The sequence below is a fragment of the Haliotis asinina genome, chromosome 6 (genome assembly GCF_037392515.1).
Source record: "Haliotis asinina isolate JCU_RB_2024 chromosome 6, JCU_Hal_asi_v2, whole genome shotgun sequence".
Taxonomy (NCBI): domain Eukaryota; kingdom Metazoa; phylum Mollusca; class Gastropoda; order Lepetellida; family Haliotidae; genus Haliotis; species Haliotis asinina.
The window spans coordinates 41,995,040-42,012,570 of record NC_090285.1 but is presented as its reverse complement, the minus strand read 5'-3'; the positions used below and the strand labels follow the sequence as shown (position 1 = coordinate 42,012,570).

Below are 17,531 nucleotides of genomic sequence, written 5' to 3'. Positions count from 1 at the left end.
GACCCGACCGTCAAATCAGAGAACTTGTTTAAAGTATTACAGACATTGTTTCCAATAGGGATGTTGTGTTTATGTTATTACCGCTAAACTACCGATATCGCTGCAATTGTTTCACGAGTGGGCTGTGTTTGCTTACACTTGAGATGCAATTCCTTCAAATTTGCCATAATTCCTTCCATTACTTAAGGGGGCCTGATACCGCAGAACGAACAAACAAAATTATGAAGACAGTAACAAGTAACATTAACAAAAAGACATTTCATCCATCCCAAAAACAACACATACTTTGTCCATACACAGTACATGCATATATTATATATTTTGTTTATTTCAAGACTAGAAGATAATTGACATGTTATCACACTATATGTCCACCTCCCCAGGTGTAATATTCCAACACTGAAATAAGTTCACTGATTCTGTTTTTAAACCTGTCTTGTTGTTTGAATGTATATTTAGGGTGAGGCATGCATGTCATTTCGTAATTTTTGGTTTTTGAGTTGGTGGGAGTGGGGGGTGGTGGTTACGGGAGGAACTCTTACCCTTTTCACATATGAACTGCATTTGAAAATTTATTCTCTTTTGACAAATGTCTCGCTGTTTTTACGACCATAATCAAAACAATTATGAAGGAAACCCAAAAAGAATTAGGATACTTAACATTGTTTATGTAGTTTCGATAGTATAGTTGTAAAGGAAATAACGCATGTTTGAAGCAGTACAATTTTCAAAATACTGAAAGTGTCGATTTTTTCATGTAATTTCAAATTAGGACATCTACAAGAAGAGACCAGAATACCGTAATATATATTAATATGTTGTTCAAAATTAAAAGGGAAACAAGAAGATAATGAACCATAAGCACGCCGGTTACAGTTTATTTAAATTGTTTAGATGTAACCAATTAGGTCTTCGTGGTGGCTGAAGCAGTATTATATACAGAGTAAATCTACATTGTATTTTCAGAAATAATCCTACGTTTTAATAATAATACATGTGTTTTCAAACGCTTACCCGAATTTACCGCCATGCCCAATGCCGCCATGATGGAGGCACTTACTTTTCCGGTAAGATAACTCGTGTAATCTCAGAAGCATACCACCAACAATTTAATGTTTAGAACACAAACCCCTGAGATTCATTACTCGTTTTAGTTTTTCTCTTTTCTATCTTTTTTTTCGTCCGGCGATTGTCTTCTTCACTGCTACATCACATTTTACTCAGAAAAAGACTATTTTAAAACAATCTTTCAGAAATTAAAGAAATAATAGCAAAATTATAGTGAGTGAGTGAATTTAGTTTTTCGAGGCAGTGGCACCCAGCAGTATCTAGTCCTAGGCCAAATGCTAGAAAAGTCCCTATCTTTTAGGATCTCTCAGTAGCAGTAGACACGTTATTCAGTAATTAATATGACACCTCCCACCCTCCAAAAATTCTTGTTGATGTGGAACTAGCTACAGGAGGTATCAGGTTACTAAAAACTAACTGGGTTCAGTCCACTGTTGAAACAGTGTCCACATGTTCACAAACAAACTGCTTGAGAATTGATCACATTGTCTAATGTGTGGTGACAAGCACTGGTGTTCAACATGGTCAAGATATGCAGTATGGGTAATAAGGCTGGGTGTATCATATTACCTGATTTTCATGATATCTCTACATTTGGCCTAGGAGTGTATCGCAATATTCCAGCTATATGGCTGCGGTATGCAAACAAGCCGGTGATCAAGTCAGCGACTATTATGTTAATAAAATTGTGGGGGTGGGGCGTGGGTGTGTGTGTGGGTGTGTGGGTGTGTGGGTGTGGGTGTGTGTGTAAACCTTTATTTTTCTTATCGAGATTAAAAACACTGGAATATGGGTCGACAAGACATATGAGTTGACTTTTCCTATTCTTTTAACATGACCCCTCTTTACAAGTACTATAGCAACCTATAAAGCATGGAATCGACAGCCGGACGTGTCATTTGATTGTTAGTTCTTGTTATTCACTTACAATAACTCAAGTAGCATTAACCATTTCATGTAAAGGCCAAAGATGTTTAGAAATACACATACAACAACTAGGGGAGCAGTTTCATTTTCTCAAAAGTGCTTGTGAACATTTTTGCAAGGAGCCATTTCCTTCTGAACCCTTTCATAATTTACAAAACATCTTCAAGGCGCAATGACCATCTAGTCAAAATGATCACAACGCGACATAACAACCGTTTATTAAAGTCAAAATGTGTTTTAATATTAATCAGTATTACTCAGCGACCTATGAAAATATGTGACAGAGTACAGATTGGAGGCAGTTAATGTAATCTCTTGAAGCATTTGACACAGCTTGTTACATATTACCAGGGAGAATACATAGAGAGGGAGAAGAAACTGCCCGAAAAGCCCCTGAACGTATGTCTCGGGTCCTTACGTAACCAGTGTAGCCAATATGGCGGAAGCGTGGTATTTAAGATTGAGACCGGTTTATTTTCAGCAGCTGATTACATTCGCTGTGTTGTAACAACTGAAATCCTACATGTAGAAGATAAGTTAACTATTTTGACACTTCAGTTTAAGTCAAATAATTGGTATTAGTGTCCATGTTAGGACAGTAGATTTGTAGTAAAGTTTCAGGCCTGTATGTTATAGCTCACCGGCTTCTATTCTTGCGAAGATAGAATAAATTGTGCCGATAAATACTTTTTTCACACATTCGTTTAATTTTTAGAAGTGAAACATACCTTTAGTTGAAAGGTATTTGTAAGTAATAGTAATAGTTTTATGACTTTAAAAAATCGTTAGTGTGTAACTGAGGCGTGTGAAAAATATGACATATCGCCGATCTGTTCTGATCCGCCATTGAAATGCTACACGCCGTTGTTTGAGTGATTCAAGTTATTTCTTCAAAAACATCTTTCGCATAAACCTTTAATTCTTATGAGGGAAACATACTATCACGTAAATGTGTTTGCAAGTAATAGTGATTGTTTCATAATCTGAAAAAGAATGTTAAGGTGTATTTCAGATGTGTGAAAAATATGATGTATCGCCGATCTGTTCTGATGCGTCATTGAAATGTTGTGCGCCGCTGTTTGAGTATTCCTCGTTATTTCCTCAAAAACATCTTTCATGTACGCCTTTATTCTTATGAGAGGAATATACTTTCAGGTGAAATGTGTTTGTAAGTAATAGTGATAGTTTCATAATCTAAAACAAAATGTTAGGGTGTATCAGATATCGCCGATCTGATCAGATCCACCACTGATGTTTGTGATGATTGAGGGTTATAGTTCCATAACTTCTTTCTTTCTTGGTAATCTTATTACATGTATTTGACAAAACAGGAAAGGTGTTTAGGACGCTTTGTGTCAGTTTTACACTTTCTGTTTTTGAGGGATGTGTGACAGTGTCAGTTAACATTTTGTTAATGTCCATTCCATTCCCCACATGCAATAAGATGTCTGAATTAATTATTAATGTAAACAAAAATGTCTCAAAGTAGATCTTTTAAAAAGGACAACTGGAGTTAACTCGTGTTCTCGCGACGTTTTTTGCGGTCTTTAACATGTTATGGGAGGGAAGGCCGCGGTGCATCATTTATTCTTTCATTTATTCACATATGTACTTCTTTCTTTTATTGTGTTTCTTTCATTTACTCACATAATTCTTGCTCTTAATTCTTACTATAATTCATTCATTCATTGTAAAATTTCGACTGATACAATAAACTGGCTGAAGTTCTGTTAAACACAGCTGAAGTAGTGCTGGGAACGAGCCAAGTCCCTGTGTGCGTTGGAGCATGACGAGGCACACGTTAATTAGTACAAATAGTAAAGAAAGCAAGCGAGTGACCTATCCCTGTTGTAGTTTATCCCTGATATTACCGATACTAACAACACAGCACAATCTCCCTAACCTATGCCCAATAAATATTTTACCGGCGCTTTTGTCATTATCTATATTTAGAAACAGGGGCATTAATGTCGATCCCATAATGCAACATTGTACATTCTTCTGGGTCTCAAAATGGCGACTACTGATGAGATGCCGGACTATGAGAAGAAGGGAGATTCTGAAGATGTTAAAGTAAAGATTATATGCCTCGGTGACAGCGCAGTTGGAAAGTCCAAGTACTGTTTGGTCCATTTCATAGATTTTACTCTATTTAGTGTAATGGTTTGCCAAAGTCTGATGACAGGTCTTCAGTGTTCTATTTGTCCTATTTTCGAGCACGTTTCTGAGATGTATCTTGATTCAAAAAGTCTTCCCTGGAACTATGATAGATGGTAGAAACATTGATTTGAAGAATGCATTTCTTCACATTTATTTGTAGTAATATGCAAGTATTTTTTTGGGAGTGGTTCTTGAATTTTGAACGTGAAAGTTAAATGTGTCATAGGTTGCTAGGCAACATTTTAAAACGTCGTTCTGTTGATGACTACGCCTGAGGCATGAATATCCAGCAGTCGGTGAACAGTAATTACATTTGTCATTTTATGTTCTCCCAGGGGTTCCATACTAAGTAAAATATCATACTCTGATGAGAAAAAACCTTTACCTTTTTGTTACCATTCCACAAATTGATTGTCGTGCCTCATGATGGACAAGTTATACAGCAAGACTGTACCTTACTGGCCAGTACTAATGTAATCAATGGTAGTAGAGTTATACTGTTAAATGACACATGTTTCTAATATCTAACATTCCTGTTCAGTCATTTGGGCTAGTTGTCATAGGTTGTGTTTGGTTGGGGTTGACTTCAGTGTAATCTTAATTTGGGCAGGACATGCCTTTATATTAAAATATCCTGTAGGGCAGGCATGGTAAGGAAAAAGCTTTCTGCTGTTTAGGAACTACAGTTCGCTCCACCCTTGTGTGTAGTGTAATAAAGTACACATTTGCACGGAACTATGAATAGTATTATTGTTAAAAACAATAATGGTATGGTGATGTCAATACAGCGTAATGCCATGCAGTAAGTGCACATATTTATCACCAGATAAAGTACTGTCGGCGCCTTTGATCTTTTAGAAATTCATCATATAATTAGGGTTAGTTGCAAGTTCGGCTGAGCTCTTATCCCATTTAATGAAGATTTTGTTTTAACAGGTTTTATTGGAAGAAGTTGCTGCCATTTATGCCAACATGATTATCATATCATTACATATTTGTGTGCATACCAGGTAATCATGTTCTTCATGATCTTCTGAAAGATTGTGCCAGCAAACATGGGTAAAATGAAGTACTACTTTAGTCCATTTCACCTGGCATATCAGGAAGGAGTTTCATGTAAAGTCAGCGTAATCAGCTTGTTACAGTTATCCTCAATCTGAATGATTGTTATTCTCATCACTGTTCTCATCTTTGTAACATTTTTTTTATCTTTTGAAGGTTGGTTGAGCGTTTCCTGATGAATGGATAGTATCCTTTCTTGCACAATTGCAGTAAAACTTGCCTTTGTTACCAAGACCCAAACTGTATTTTGACGTGATCTTCTGTATTTTTGTTTAACTGGTTAGTTTTTCTTTAACATTTTTATTGATTTGTATAACGAGATCCCACAAGACCTGAAGAAATTTGACGTGAATTGGGACTAGTGGCTAGAGTAACAATCTATTATTAGAAAAATCATTAGGCTGCATAAAAAAAACATTTGTTTCAAAAGTGAGAAGGGTGGAAGGACTTTCCTTTAGATTTTGAAGTAAAAAAAAGTGATAGGGGAGGAACACATTTTTATTTATTTCTCTCAGAAGTACATCTTGGGAAGTTTAGTAGTGAGTTGTAGATTCAGTCACACGCGTTCTTACAGACACTCATTCTTATAGTGGACAAACTGATGATTGGCACCTGGCCAAGTCAAAATTATTTTTTTAGATGACAATAAAAAAAATTGTTACGTGCACAAATAAAAGTGACGTGTCGATGCCTGAGAAACATTTCACTTTTTGTATTTTGCCTTATATGACTGTTCCAAAACAAGCAAACAACTGTGGATACAACCATGTATTATATCTGCCCTGCCTCATATTTCTGTAGAAACGTAGTACATTTATAGTTCTTATGTAGAATATATTACTACACAGTTCATAAACCCTTGACTTTCAACCAGTAAACCACAGCAGCTGTCAACGTATGCTTTAACCTTGTTCAACCACAGAACTGAGCTGAATGGGAAACAAATTTCTGTTGGTAAGTTACAATTTATAACCACTTTGAAATTTGGGTGAACCTGCATTTTTAGTGGTTCAAGTTTGATTCAGTAGTAGCATGTATTCCAATTTGGATCTGTCTCCATAGTTTTCATCTCAGTCAAATATTTGAATAGGGCCTACTGTGTAGCATACTGGTTAAAGCATTTGCTTGTCATGCTGAAAGGCCTGGGTTCGATTCCAAACATAACTACATTGTGTGAAGTCCATTCTGGTGTCCCCCTGCCATGAAATTGCAAGAACATTGCCAAACGTAAGTGCTGCTAATTTCAGACAGGGAAACAGCAAAGCTTCATTATTATGGCTTACTGAAACACTATTTTCTAAATTGTTGACCTGCATCTCTGTGCCATATGGGATATGGACGATCCCAAATTAGCTATGCAGACTTGTGTCCCTTATGTTTGTTGATTGCATACCCTTACTTAGGGTAACCTGCTTATTATGTTTTCAAAATACTGAATATACATTTGTCTACTAATATTTGTTTCTAATTGTCAGATTTCTGGGACACAGCTGGCCAAGAGAGGTTCAACAACATGCATCCATCATACTACCACCAGGCCCATGCTTGTGTTATGGTAATTTGGCCATAGAAGATATAAACCAGTTGAACTGTGCCCAAAAAGGACACATCTCTGCATAATCCATAGCTCAGTTGTTTATTTCAATTTCAAGCCATGCCAAAAATTGTGGGCGGCTTAATTCCTTTCAAAATGCTTTGTATGTGCAACAAAAACTACAGATTAGAATTTGAAAAACAATACAGAATGAAGTTTTTTAACTGATTTTGGTATACTTATCAAAATATGTTTCACACTACCCATATCTTTATTATCACTGAAGAGGTAGATCTCCTTTAACTTCTTTTAGTAGCACCCTTTAGTAGTATATCACAGCACCCTGATGCAGCTGTAAATGGTAACAACTTTACAACTGACAAAGAAATGTATTTTGCCCAAATATCCAAATATTTTTATCTTATATATTTGTTGCCTGTAGGTGTTTGATACTACAAGGAAAATAACATATAAGAATCTACCCAACTGGTTGAAGGAATTGAGGGAATACAGGCCTGAGATACCCTGCCTCTGTGTGGGCAACAAGATTGATGGTGAGCTGAATTCTATGTTTATCATATGAGATACTGTAAAAATACTTGTTCGGATGTTAAGAAAGACAACCAATTGTCAGGTCTAGTATGTGCTTTACTGTATATTCTCTGTATTATAATGTGATGTAAAGTAAGTGTCATTGTGTCTGCTTCCAGTTGACAGCAGTGTCACTCAGAAAGGTTTTAACTTTGCCAAGAAGCACAACATGCCCTTCTACTTTGTGTCAGCATCTGATGGAACTAATGTTGTCAAGGTAGGTCATCCAGTGCTTAGCAACTGAAAAAAGGAAATTTACTGGTTATGTTGTTTGCTTTGTTGTATGTGTGTCAGTTTTATAAAGTTACTGTATGCTGTTTCAGTTGTTCAAGGATGCAATACGTGCTGCTGTGGACTATAAAAACAACTCGACAGATTTCATGGATGAAGTGATGCGAGAACTTGAGGTTTGTGCCCACTGAAGCTGTGATGTGGCTGTGTCAGGATGTCGTTGTCTGCTATTGGCAGTATTCAGTGTTGCTACTCTTCCTTGAACCACTTTCCTGTTGTTGCAACCAATCATGTGCTGACCATAATGTTTGATCCTTATGTTAGCGTGACACCAATGTGGTTTCTAAGATATCTAGGTCCAATACAGGGCTTTGAGTTCGATTTCCAATACTTTATCTAACCGAAATGTACTCTTACCATATAGTTAAAGAACACCTCACTTCATGTGACTATTGTCAATGTACACACAGCCTTAAAACTGTGGGTGTTGTTTCATTTATTTCGAGTAGTATACCATAATAGACGCTTAAATTCTTAAACTTATCCTATCTCACTTCTGTCTTTGATTTGAAACTGAGTGGAACCATGTAAACTTTTTCCGTCTAGGCCTCTCTTGTCTAACCGCCCAGGCACTCATGCTACCCTCATTATGAGACAGCTTCCCAACTCTCATGCTAAGCATGCAGCACGCATCACCAACTGCCCACGTGACTATCTGCAAATCATCATACTATTTCTTTTTGCAAACTAGTGTGGACATATCAGCATACTCTCAACAAAATGGGAAAGGTTGATCAGAGGAAATGTACTGGCTGTAACAATGTTTTTGTCAGCTAACAATCCTCATTTGCTGTTTGTGGATTGTGTTGGTCAATGCAAGTGGGATTCTCAGTGCGGAAAATGTAAACATTTCACTTTGGAGGAGTTTAGTGAATTTGCCAAGGCTTGTTCCTATTTGTTTGCTGATAAGGCTTGACACACCGCATCACTTGAAGGACCTAGTACATCCAAAAAAGGGAAGTTTGAACATCCAGTTTTATGTGCACGGTGGTCTCTGTCACCTCAACAGACTTACAAAGAATTTATGCGTGCATCGTCCAATTCCTATCTTTTAGAAGATCTGCTGAATTTACAGGGCTCTTATCATGCTAACAGTCTAAGTCCATCGTCTTCAACTAATTCCCGGGTGATGGTGGTTTCAAATCCTCCATTACCCAAAAATATTTCTGCTCAGCAAGGTCTTCATTCTTAGCTCACAGTTTCTCATTCCATGCACGTAATGGGGAATGACTCAGAGCACATGGGCTGCAGTTGCTCTTGTTCTCATCTTTCAGTCAGCTGTGACAGGAATCTGTGTAACTCGTCTCAACGCTGTTAAATTGCTACTTCGCAGACTGGTTCTCCTTCAAGGAGAATGTTGTCTCTGGTACTCAGCCACCCCTTATGTTGGTTTTGCCGAAACCTACCAGTTGGGTGAATCTTAGTTCGCCAGAGCATGATTCATTTGCAGAGCTAGCATGGAATCCTGATGCTCTGGCAATTTCATGGGAGGGATTCAAAGCTTACACCCGTCCCCCTCTGACTCTTCTATCAAGAGTAATCCAGACACTTTGGGCAATCTGGCAAATTCAACTGCTTTGGTTTGTCGATCTCATTCAGCTCGCAGACCACAACCTCTCTGTTTGTATGGTGCATCTGTAGAAGTCTTTAATTGCCAAGAGATATTCTCAGAGAGTGGCTATGCCCATTTCGTCTGCTCATCAGACTTCAACTCGCTCACTTTACTATAATAAGTTTAAGTGTGTTGAGGGTTATCGTTTCTACCTCACCTCAAGTTGTCGCTGAATTCCTTCAGCATTTGGGGTCGTCTAAGAAGCTCATGGGTTCCACTTTGGCAGCTTACCTTGCCGCAATTAACTTGGCTTTGACTACTGCCACTAAGATTTCTACAGTTCCTGAGCTAAAAAAAGGTCTTTTAAGTAAGCCGATCAGTCCAAAATGTTTAGACCTCTGGCTTGGGATTTATCCGTGGTAATGTGTCATTTGGCCTCAGTGGATTACGAAGTCCTATAACAGAAGAACTTTGAGAAGATTTCCTGCAAGATTTTTTTCCTGGTGGCGTTAGCTTGGATATCTGAGATTCATAGACGTTAATAGAGTCCAGTTTCAAAGAAAACAGTATGGCAAGGTTTTGCTCGGTCTCCATTCAGATTTCATTCCCAAGGACCAGTTGCCAGGATAACCCAATCATACCTTACTTTCCCACTGTTGTCCATGATCCTTGGTATGAAAAGGAAGCTCGTCAGCTTTACCCAGTTAGGGCTTTGAAGATATATTTGGCTGCTTGAAATGACTGCTGTCGTCTTCAGAAACACCTCTTCATCCTGCTATCCTCTACAGTCAAGGTGGAAGTGTCGCAGACCACATTATCTTTTTGGATGAGAGCCACCATCCCACCAGTCTAAGTAAACTTAGCCCCACTGTTTTTCGTTACACTCCTTCACTGGGTCTAACAAATCTAGGTAACCTTTGAGCGACCTATGACCATCCAAACAAAAGCAAAACGGCTAAACTGATATAACCAATCAGACAATGGCTACTGTTTAGGGTTCAGTGTGACAAAATACAGTGTCACTGACAATGATCTGCTCTTCACTGCTCCATGTTCCTCATCCGGAGACAACTGAAGGGATAATAGCGTTTGGAATTGTTTGGGTAAAAGTTCAAAAGGTATGTGTAAATATCCACTTTCACAATTTAGTAAGCTGTGCTCTGAAGGGTCAATCTCAAAGGATACAGACGCTACCTCCTACTAGGTTTTGTTAGCCCCAGAGTGGGAATGTAACAAATAACACTGGGGCTAAGTTTACTTAGGCTGCCATCCTATGGGCTTATACCTTAACTGGTTTACCGTCTCCGACAGCTTCCAATCCTCACGTGACTTGAGCATTGGCATCCAAGATGGCTATCCACAGCAACTGTTCGCTTCATTCCATTTTGGAGGGATGCTTCTGCTTCCACTGTGGAGGGATGCTGCTACCGATGATGGATATTCTTCCCTTCCCACTACCTGTGCGACCTCTTGGTCAAGGACGGTCAAGGCCTGCACCTGTTTGGTCTTCTCATCCTTGCACAGAAGCTATCTACGGCCCAACAACACAGATAGGAGACGGTTCCTCGCAGTTATTTGTTTCCTTGTAATTTCTAGAATTGTAATTTCTTCCCCGCTACGCATATCTCCAAGATGGATGTTCTAAAGTGGCTCCAAGAAAGAGAATGATGATTCAGAGATAGTCACATGGGCAGTTGGTGACGTGTGCTGCATGCTTAGCATGAGTGTTGAAGCTGTCTTATATGAGGGTAGTATGGAGTGCCTAGGTGGAAGGACAAGGGAGGCCTAGAGAGAAAAATTTTAAATCATTCCACTCAGTGTCGAATCAAGAGAAGGAAGTGCATACTGTGAGATAGGATAAGTACATAAACATACATTTTATATTAAAATTTTCATGTTCTCTCTTTGGTTGTCTCCCTTTACAAATTCTTCTGTTTCAGTACTTCGAGCTGGACAGTGGCAAGAGTAAAGAAGACAAGGATGACAAGTCGGACAGTGGACTAGACACAGACAAAGAAGACAGCAAGAAGACATCTTGAGATTGGCTAGGCTTAGGAAACCATAACTGTTTTATGCATCATATATTCTCAGGCAAAATGCTTCACACTTCATCAACACGGCAGGGACATTGAGGGAGGAGGCATAAGACTGCTGGCTGCTGGCTTTCATGACTTTTATGACTTCTGCAACCTTGTTTGGTGGCATAGTAACAGCTTTGGTTACAGAAGATACGAGTTAACAATTACTAGCTATGTGTTGCTTGGATATATTTTAAGGCACGTGTTGAGATAATTGAGATACAATCAATGGCAGCTGCGAAGAATGGACTATTGGTCTCTATTTATTGATGCTAAATAATGTGATAAGCAGTCTGATAACTTGTGGGTTGTTAACAGTAACAAAAGGCCTCTTAAATTCTGTAGTTGGCATGTGAAGGAAAGGTTTACCTTTAATGAACTGATCTGATGATATGCCTTGTCATAAAATAAGACATCCTCAGTCCTTTATGGAAGTGACTGGTAGTAGTGTAGATGTGACATCACAGTATGTTGGGTATTGCATGTTCTGCATATTGGGTATTTGTGATAAATGGGTAGATGCTGTGATAAGAGTATGTTGGTCTGTTACTTTGATGAAATTGTGCATTGTTTTGTAAAGAACCTGTCAGGCTAGAAACCTGAACTGTCAAAGTTGTCACTTCCAGAAGATCTCTATGGTCTTTAGATTTATTTTTTGAAGCATATGAGTATCTGATCTTTTCTGTGAATCATCCTGGTTTTATCTTTGTCTTTCTAGTCAGTTCAAATGTATGCAGTGTTACTGTCAAACACTAGCCACATCGTACAATGTATCACTATCAAACACTAGCCACATGGTATGGTGTATGCATATCAGACACTAGCTGTACTGTACAGAGTATGGTCATCACACACTTGCCATACTATACTACGTCTGGCACACTGTACAGTGTACTGCCATCAAACAATAACCACACTGTACAGCGTATGCATATCAGACACTAGCCATACTTTACAGTATATGCATATCAGACACTAGCCACTCTGTACAGTGTATGCCTATCGGACACTAGCCACTCTGTACAGTGTATGCCTATCAGACACTAGCCATACTTTACAGTATATGCATATCAGACACTAGCCACACTGTACAGTGTATGCCTATCAGACACTAGCCACTCTGTACAGTGTATGCCTATCAGACACTAGCTATACTTTACAGTGTATGCATATCAGACACTAGCCACTCTGTACAGTGTATGCCTATCAGACACTATCCACTCTGTACAGTGTATGCATATCAGATACTATGGATACTAAAAAGTGTATGAATATCAGACTCTAGCTATACTGTACAGATATGCATACCAGATACTAGCCTCTCTCTTCATTGAAGATGCCTCACTGTAAATCATGAAATTAATGTGTCACAAATGTAATGCGAGCATAAGGGTCAAGTCTAAAATGCGTCATGAAATTGATGCGAGCTCTGGAATATGTGTTGAAAAAATGTGACACCGTGAATCTTTGATGTTTAATTTCTTTTCACACTTGTTATTTACCAAATAATGTGAATAGAGCTTATTAAGCAATGAATGGAAATGAGCTGACAATGTTCTAAATTCACTTCTATGGTTGAGTATGTTATTGCTTTCTACTGCTTGCCTTATGACAACATTTATAAACGTAATCTGATTTGAAAAACTTACATTGTAGATGAGCAGTCATGGTTGGAGAATGTCCGGTCTGGCTGACATGCTCCAGTGAGCAAGCAATGACCAGCGGTTGTAACCAGTGATAATTGCATGTGACTTGAAATAACTTTATTGAAGAAGTGACCTGTATTGGTGTAATAAGTAGTGTCAACACTTCCGCTACTGTTACATACTAGTAATTTGCCAATGAATAAATTCAATGGATATGAATTAGTGTCATGTAAATTAGTGCTAATTCATCAATTAAATTCATGAGAGATGTCTAAATTGTTTTTGCATTCTGTATCATTATGATGAATGCTAACCTGAGGACAATAAAGATGGCCAGAGAGTTTGGTTTATTAAGTTCTCAATGGTAGATATGGTCAGACTGCAATGCATCATTATAATAATGCAAGAAGAGTACAGATGCATTTTTAGCATTAACAAAATGCTCGCATTAATTTCATGATTTACAGTACATATTCTAACAGCAACGCATACCATGGCTTGTCACGTAATATCTGTTATAATGTGTTGTATGTGATCGTGTATGTTGTGTGAGTTGATTTTTGTATATTTTGTCTTCATGAATCTGCAGGGTCCAATGACTCACTTCTCTCCGTCCATGTATGTGCAGAAGGTATTCAAGCTAACTTGTCTTGTGTGTAAACAATGTGAACAAGATGTTTGTCTACTTACAGAAGTTTGTATATTAGTAAAATGCACAATTAAATATTGCTCAACTTGCCACTGCACAGAGCACTGATTTCATTATAATGTAGCTATCTTTAGCTATCCTTTCAAGGAGTTCTGTCATCAGACCTCCCTCTTATTAATGATTAGTCCCACAAACAATCTGTTGGGACAGGTCCCTATTAAATATACTAGGCACAGGAGTCCACTTTAATCGTTAGTTGTTTGTGTTCGGTGATTTCATTGATTCCAAACTGGTGTATTGTTGTGAGCAGCATCAACAAGGAAGCAGTTGTGATTAGGTTTTTTGCTATTTTCATCATATATTTAGATACAATGTATTACTGTAGCATGTTGATATATGAATGAAGGTTCATTATCAGTCATTTCCTGGAATATCCTATAATGTTTGGTCATGCTATGGCCAAATGTTTGTGTTGTGCTCATCGCCTATATGTTGATAAATAGAAATCTTACTTTAGTAAACATTTGCCAATATTTTTCGGATCACTTGAATCAGGCAGACTTACGATTATCTGTTTTATTTTCACGGATGTACATGAGCTGCCTTATTACTAAGTACAACTGTGTTTTGTTTGTCCCCAGTCAAATCAATACCACTACAGTTGTGGTTTCACCTTCCACTGATAGCTGCCCATTGGTATAGATTCCTAAGATCCAGGACACGTTTTTTGTCTTTGGTCTTGTAACATTATGAGTCATAGATCTCATTCTTTAACATGCAGTCGGAAGTGTTTATTTTTAGTTAATCTTTTAACATATGTTTATGAATTCTAGAAAAATGAATTGCATCCAACAACCCACTATAGCATTTCTTTAATTAGTAGCTGTAACTAATGGTGAGGTATTGAATAAGTGTATGGTTAATAATATTAACTAGTGAAATCAATTCTAGTGGCAGTGAATTGATACCCAGTAGAATGACTTCATAATGTTGCAGTGAATCTTCCAGCTATTCACATTTTAGTTTGGTGGTTTAATCCTCTGGGAGCTACGAATGAAAACTGAGTAAACACTGGTACATTGACCCGTGTAATAATAATAGCATGCCATGATCATTCCTTGGTGACTGGAACCTAATGCTTTATATATAGACTTATTGCTATTAGTGCCAAATATCATAAGTAAATATTGTAGTCCAATAACTCAGTTCTTGTATCACAGGAGGAGTATTTCTTTGTATCACCAATAATTATTAATATAAAAAGTATGGGGATGGAAATACAATATCAATACAAATCAGAAAGTAGCTTTTAGTGGAATAACTGTATGCTATGTATATCACATATGATAATTAATGACGAATAGGATTGCCTTTATAAATGACTTGATGATTTATTGGTGGTAATTATTGAGAATATTTGGAAATGCTGTTTTTCAGCTTGTACAAGGGTTTAATTTAACCTTCATTTTGTGGGATTTCCTTTTATGATCATATTCCAGTTTAATTCACTATTTTGGATACTTTTCTAGCTTCTCTTGCTTTAGCAGTTTTACTTTTGTCCTGTACAAAACTCACAGTGATATGTGTCATTGTACTGATCTTGTTAATTTGACCAGTATCTAAATTCTGCTGGGTCGCTGATGAAGTATTTTCAGATACTGTATTTACACACCATGTTCAAGGAGGATTCAATTCTCAGGTATCAGGTGACTGTATGAAGGTGGTGCTAGAGGTTTGTCTTGGTCTTAGTAGCTTTATACATCCCTTGCTTCCATACCAGTACTTGTTGACTGCATATAGAGCTTTGTCCCATTTTATGAAAGTTATTGTAGCGCTACAACTGTCATAAATATGTTACAGTACAGGAAGTAGGTGCACGACAATAGCGTTGTGAAATGAAGCCTCTACCTGTTGTATTGATGTAACAGGTACACAGGACTGATAACTATACCACTCAGCTACCTTCTAACAGCATAGAGATCTGTTTTATTGTAGCATGTACCTAGGGCTGATAACTTACTAGACTGGACAAAAAAAGTTAGGGGTATATGTAAATTTTGAAATTATGAATAATGATCTATTTATTCATTGACAATCTGATGAAATATCAATCACAAAAATACCTATATCCCTAACTTATTTTGCCCAGTAAACATGGCTATTCGTTGACCGCATTTGTAGCAGTGGTCATGGCTTCAAACTATACAACACAGCTACTTGTTTACTGTATAAAGAGTAGTTGCAGTTGTGTTGAAGTAATTCTGCGAGATTGATGATCAGTTAAATGAAATTTCGGTTTAAGCTTCAACTGTGCATGTGATCTGAATATTTGTAATGAATATGTATTGGACGATTATGTGTTAAATGAAAATGGGTATGAGCATCAGTTTCTTTTGTGCCAATAGCAGTCTGCAGTATGCATAGCTTAGAAAGTTGTAGTAGTTGTACTAGCTGTGTCTCAGTTCTACCTGTAGCAATTGTTTGTATTGACATCTAATGCAAAATGCTATTGCCATATTTTTTCACTGAAAGGATTTACATGTATATTGTAAAATTAGGCCACAGCAGTATTGATCATTTTTGACTGGTTATCAATGATGAAGGGCTGCACAAAGTTTGATACATGTATTTCACCTTTCACATTACATTTCTTCACAGATATCATTATTCAATTAAATGAAATGTCCCATGTGACAATATACATGGTCTCCTTAATGTCACATTCCTGTTAGCTTATATTATTTCAAGGTTGATGTGGCCAGAGCTTTTCTTGACGGCTGATTTGCACATAGCAGCAAGATTATTTGCTTAGTTAATCCCATATGTTAAGTTGTATTTTGAAATTGAGTAGACACACATCTGACATTCTCAGAACAATCATGACAATCTCCTGTCAATGGGGATGTTTGCATCACCTTTAGTCAAAACAAGTATCAAAAGAAAAATGCTTGTACATTGCTTGTGCAACTACAATCATTCCTCCCATTTTACCATAGTGCTCTGACTTAAGTAATGTTATCTAAACACTTGGAATAGTCCTAGGCCAAGTGCACTTCAGGAAGGGCCCTCGTAGCATAGAAAAGATCTAGTATATAACATTTTGACAAACCTTCAAACTAACCAAACAGAAATTCAGGATTATTTTTTTTTCTTCCCTCGCCATCTCTTTCTTGAAAGCTAATGTCACGTGAAACTTTCTGTATTAGCAGGTTCTAATATGCTTTAACAAATATGTCAACAGTTATCTGTTATCGTGTGATAGCTTCCTCTTCAGAACGTATCAGTAGCATCATTGCCTGCATGTTACAACATGACTAAACTGAGGACAGTTCAGCTTTACTTGAAGTGTGAAGTATGTAGGGTATGCCTAATATGCTGTCCATGTGTATATGGCATAGTCCCAGGTCCTCAGTGTGAACTGCCTCACAATAGTTAGTACTAATACTCATGAACCTGAGTACAGGTATTTGTTGCTGTACAATTATTTAACAATGTGACATGAACTCCAGTACAGAGATTGTGACATATGTTGCTGAACTGGGTTTTTAAACAGGGCCCACATGTTTTCACCAGATTGTTGTAGTGATTGTAAGATAAGCTTTATTTATTTGCATTTTCTCTTGTTGACAGTACCAAGTACATGTACATTATTGAACTTTTCAACAATAAAATGAATCAACGTATTGACTTTTATCCATTTTGATGTCATATTTTCCAATGAATGTTCCATATAATTGGATTTTAAGAACCACAGATGCTAGTTAACAGGGATGGCATTTTTCCGGAAATCCACAGATTTATATGCAAATCAATTGATTCTAGACCTTCTTGGGGGCCTTATGGCCTCCATACCCCCAGCTGATTTTCAGCGGAAATCACTTTCACCTATAGCCATTGCTAGTTAATGAAGAGGGAGTCCAAGACTTTGATTCTGCTTCAGAGGCAAACTTGGAAAACCTTGAGCTCTTGTGTG

The 17,531-nt window shown here is 37.5% G+C and overlaps 2 protein-coding genes across 2 annotated transcripts in view; one reads left to right on the top strand and one right to left on the bottom strand.

Moving 5' to 3' along the window:
• LOC137286218 (nuclear pore complex protein Nup205-like) overlaps positions 1-1,065 on the bottom strand; it is a 43,694-nt gene extending 42,629 nt beyond the window's left edge. The window contains exon 1 of the mRNA XM_067817940.1: positions 1,015-1,065. Within this exon, the coding sequence (XP_067674041.1) occupies positions 1,015-1,045 (31 nt within the window). The 5' untranslated portion in view covers positions 1,046-1,065. The remainder of the gene's footprint in view (positions 1-1,014) is intronic.
• Positions 1,066-3,994: 2,929 nt separating this feature from the next.
• LOC137286766 (rab-like protein 2A) lies at positions 3,995-17,239 on the top strand. Its single transcript, XM_067818757.1, has 8 exons — positions 3,995-4,112; positions 5,374-5,403; positions 6,092-6,171; positions 6,693-6,772; positions 7,194-7,305; positions 7,462-7,559; positions 7,666-7,749; positions 11,126-17,239. Exons 1-8 carry the CDS (start codon positions 4,009-4,011, stop codon positions 11,222-11,224), a joined length of 687 nt encoding a protein of 228 aa, XP_067674858.1. The 5' UTR covers positions 3,995-4,008; the 3' UTR covers positions 11,225-17,239.
• The last annotated feature ends 292 nt before the right edge of the window (positions 17,240-17,531 follow it).

Bases quoted from the DNA above. Each gene is read 5' to 3' on its own strand.
- LOC137286766 (XM_067818757.1), top strand. From the start codon at position 4,009: ATGGCGACTACTGATGAGATGCCGGACTATGAGAAGAAGGGAGATTCT. The intron at 4,113-5,373 runs GTACTGTTTGGT...TATCTTTTGAAG, and splicing joins AGCGCAGTTGGAAAGTCCAA to GTTGGTTGAGCGTTTCCTGA. The intron at 6,773-7,193 runs GTAATTTGGCCA...TGTTGCCTGTAG, and splicing joins AGGCCCATGCTTGTGTTATG to GTGTTTGATACTACAAGGAA.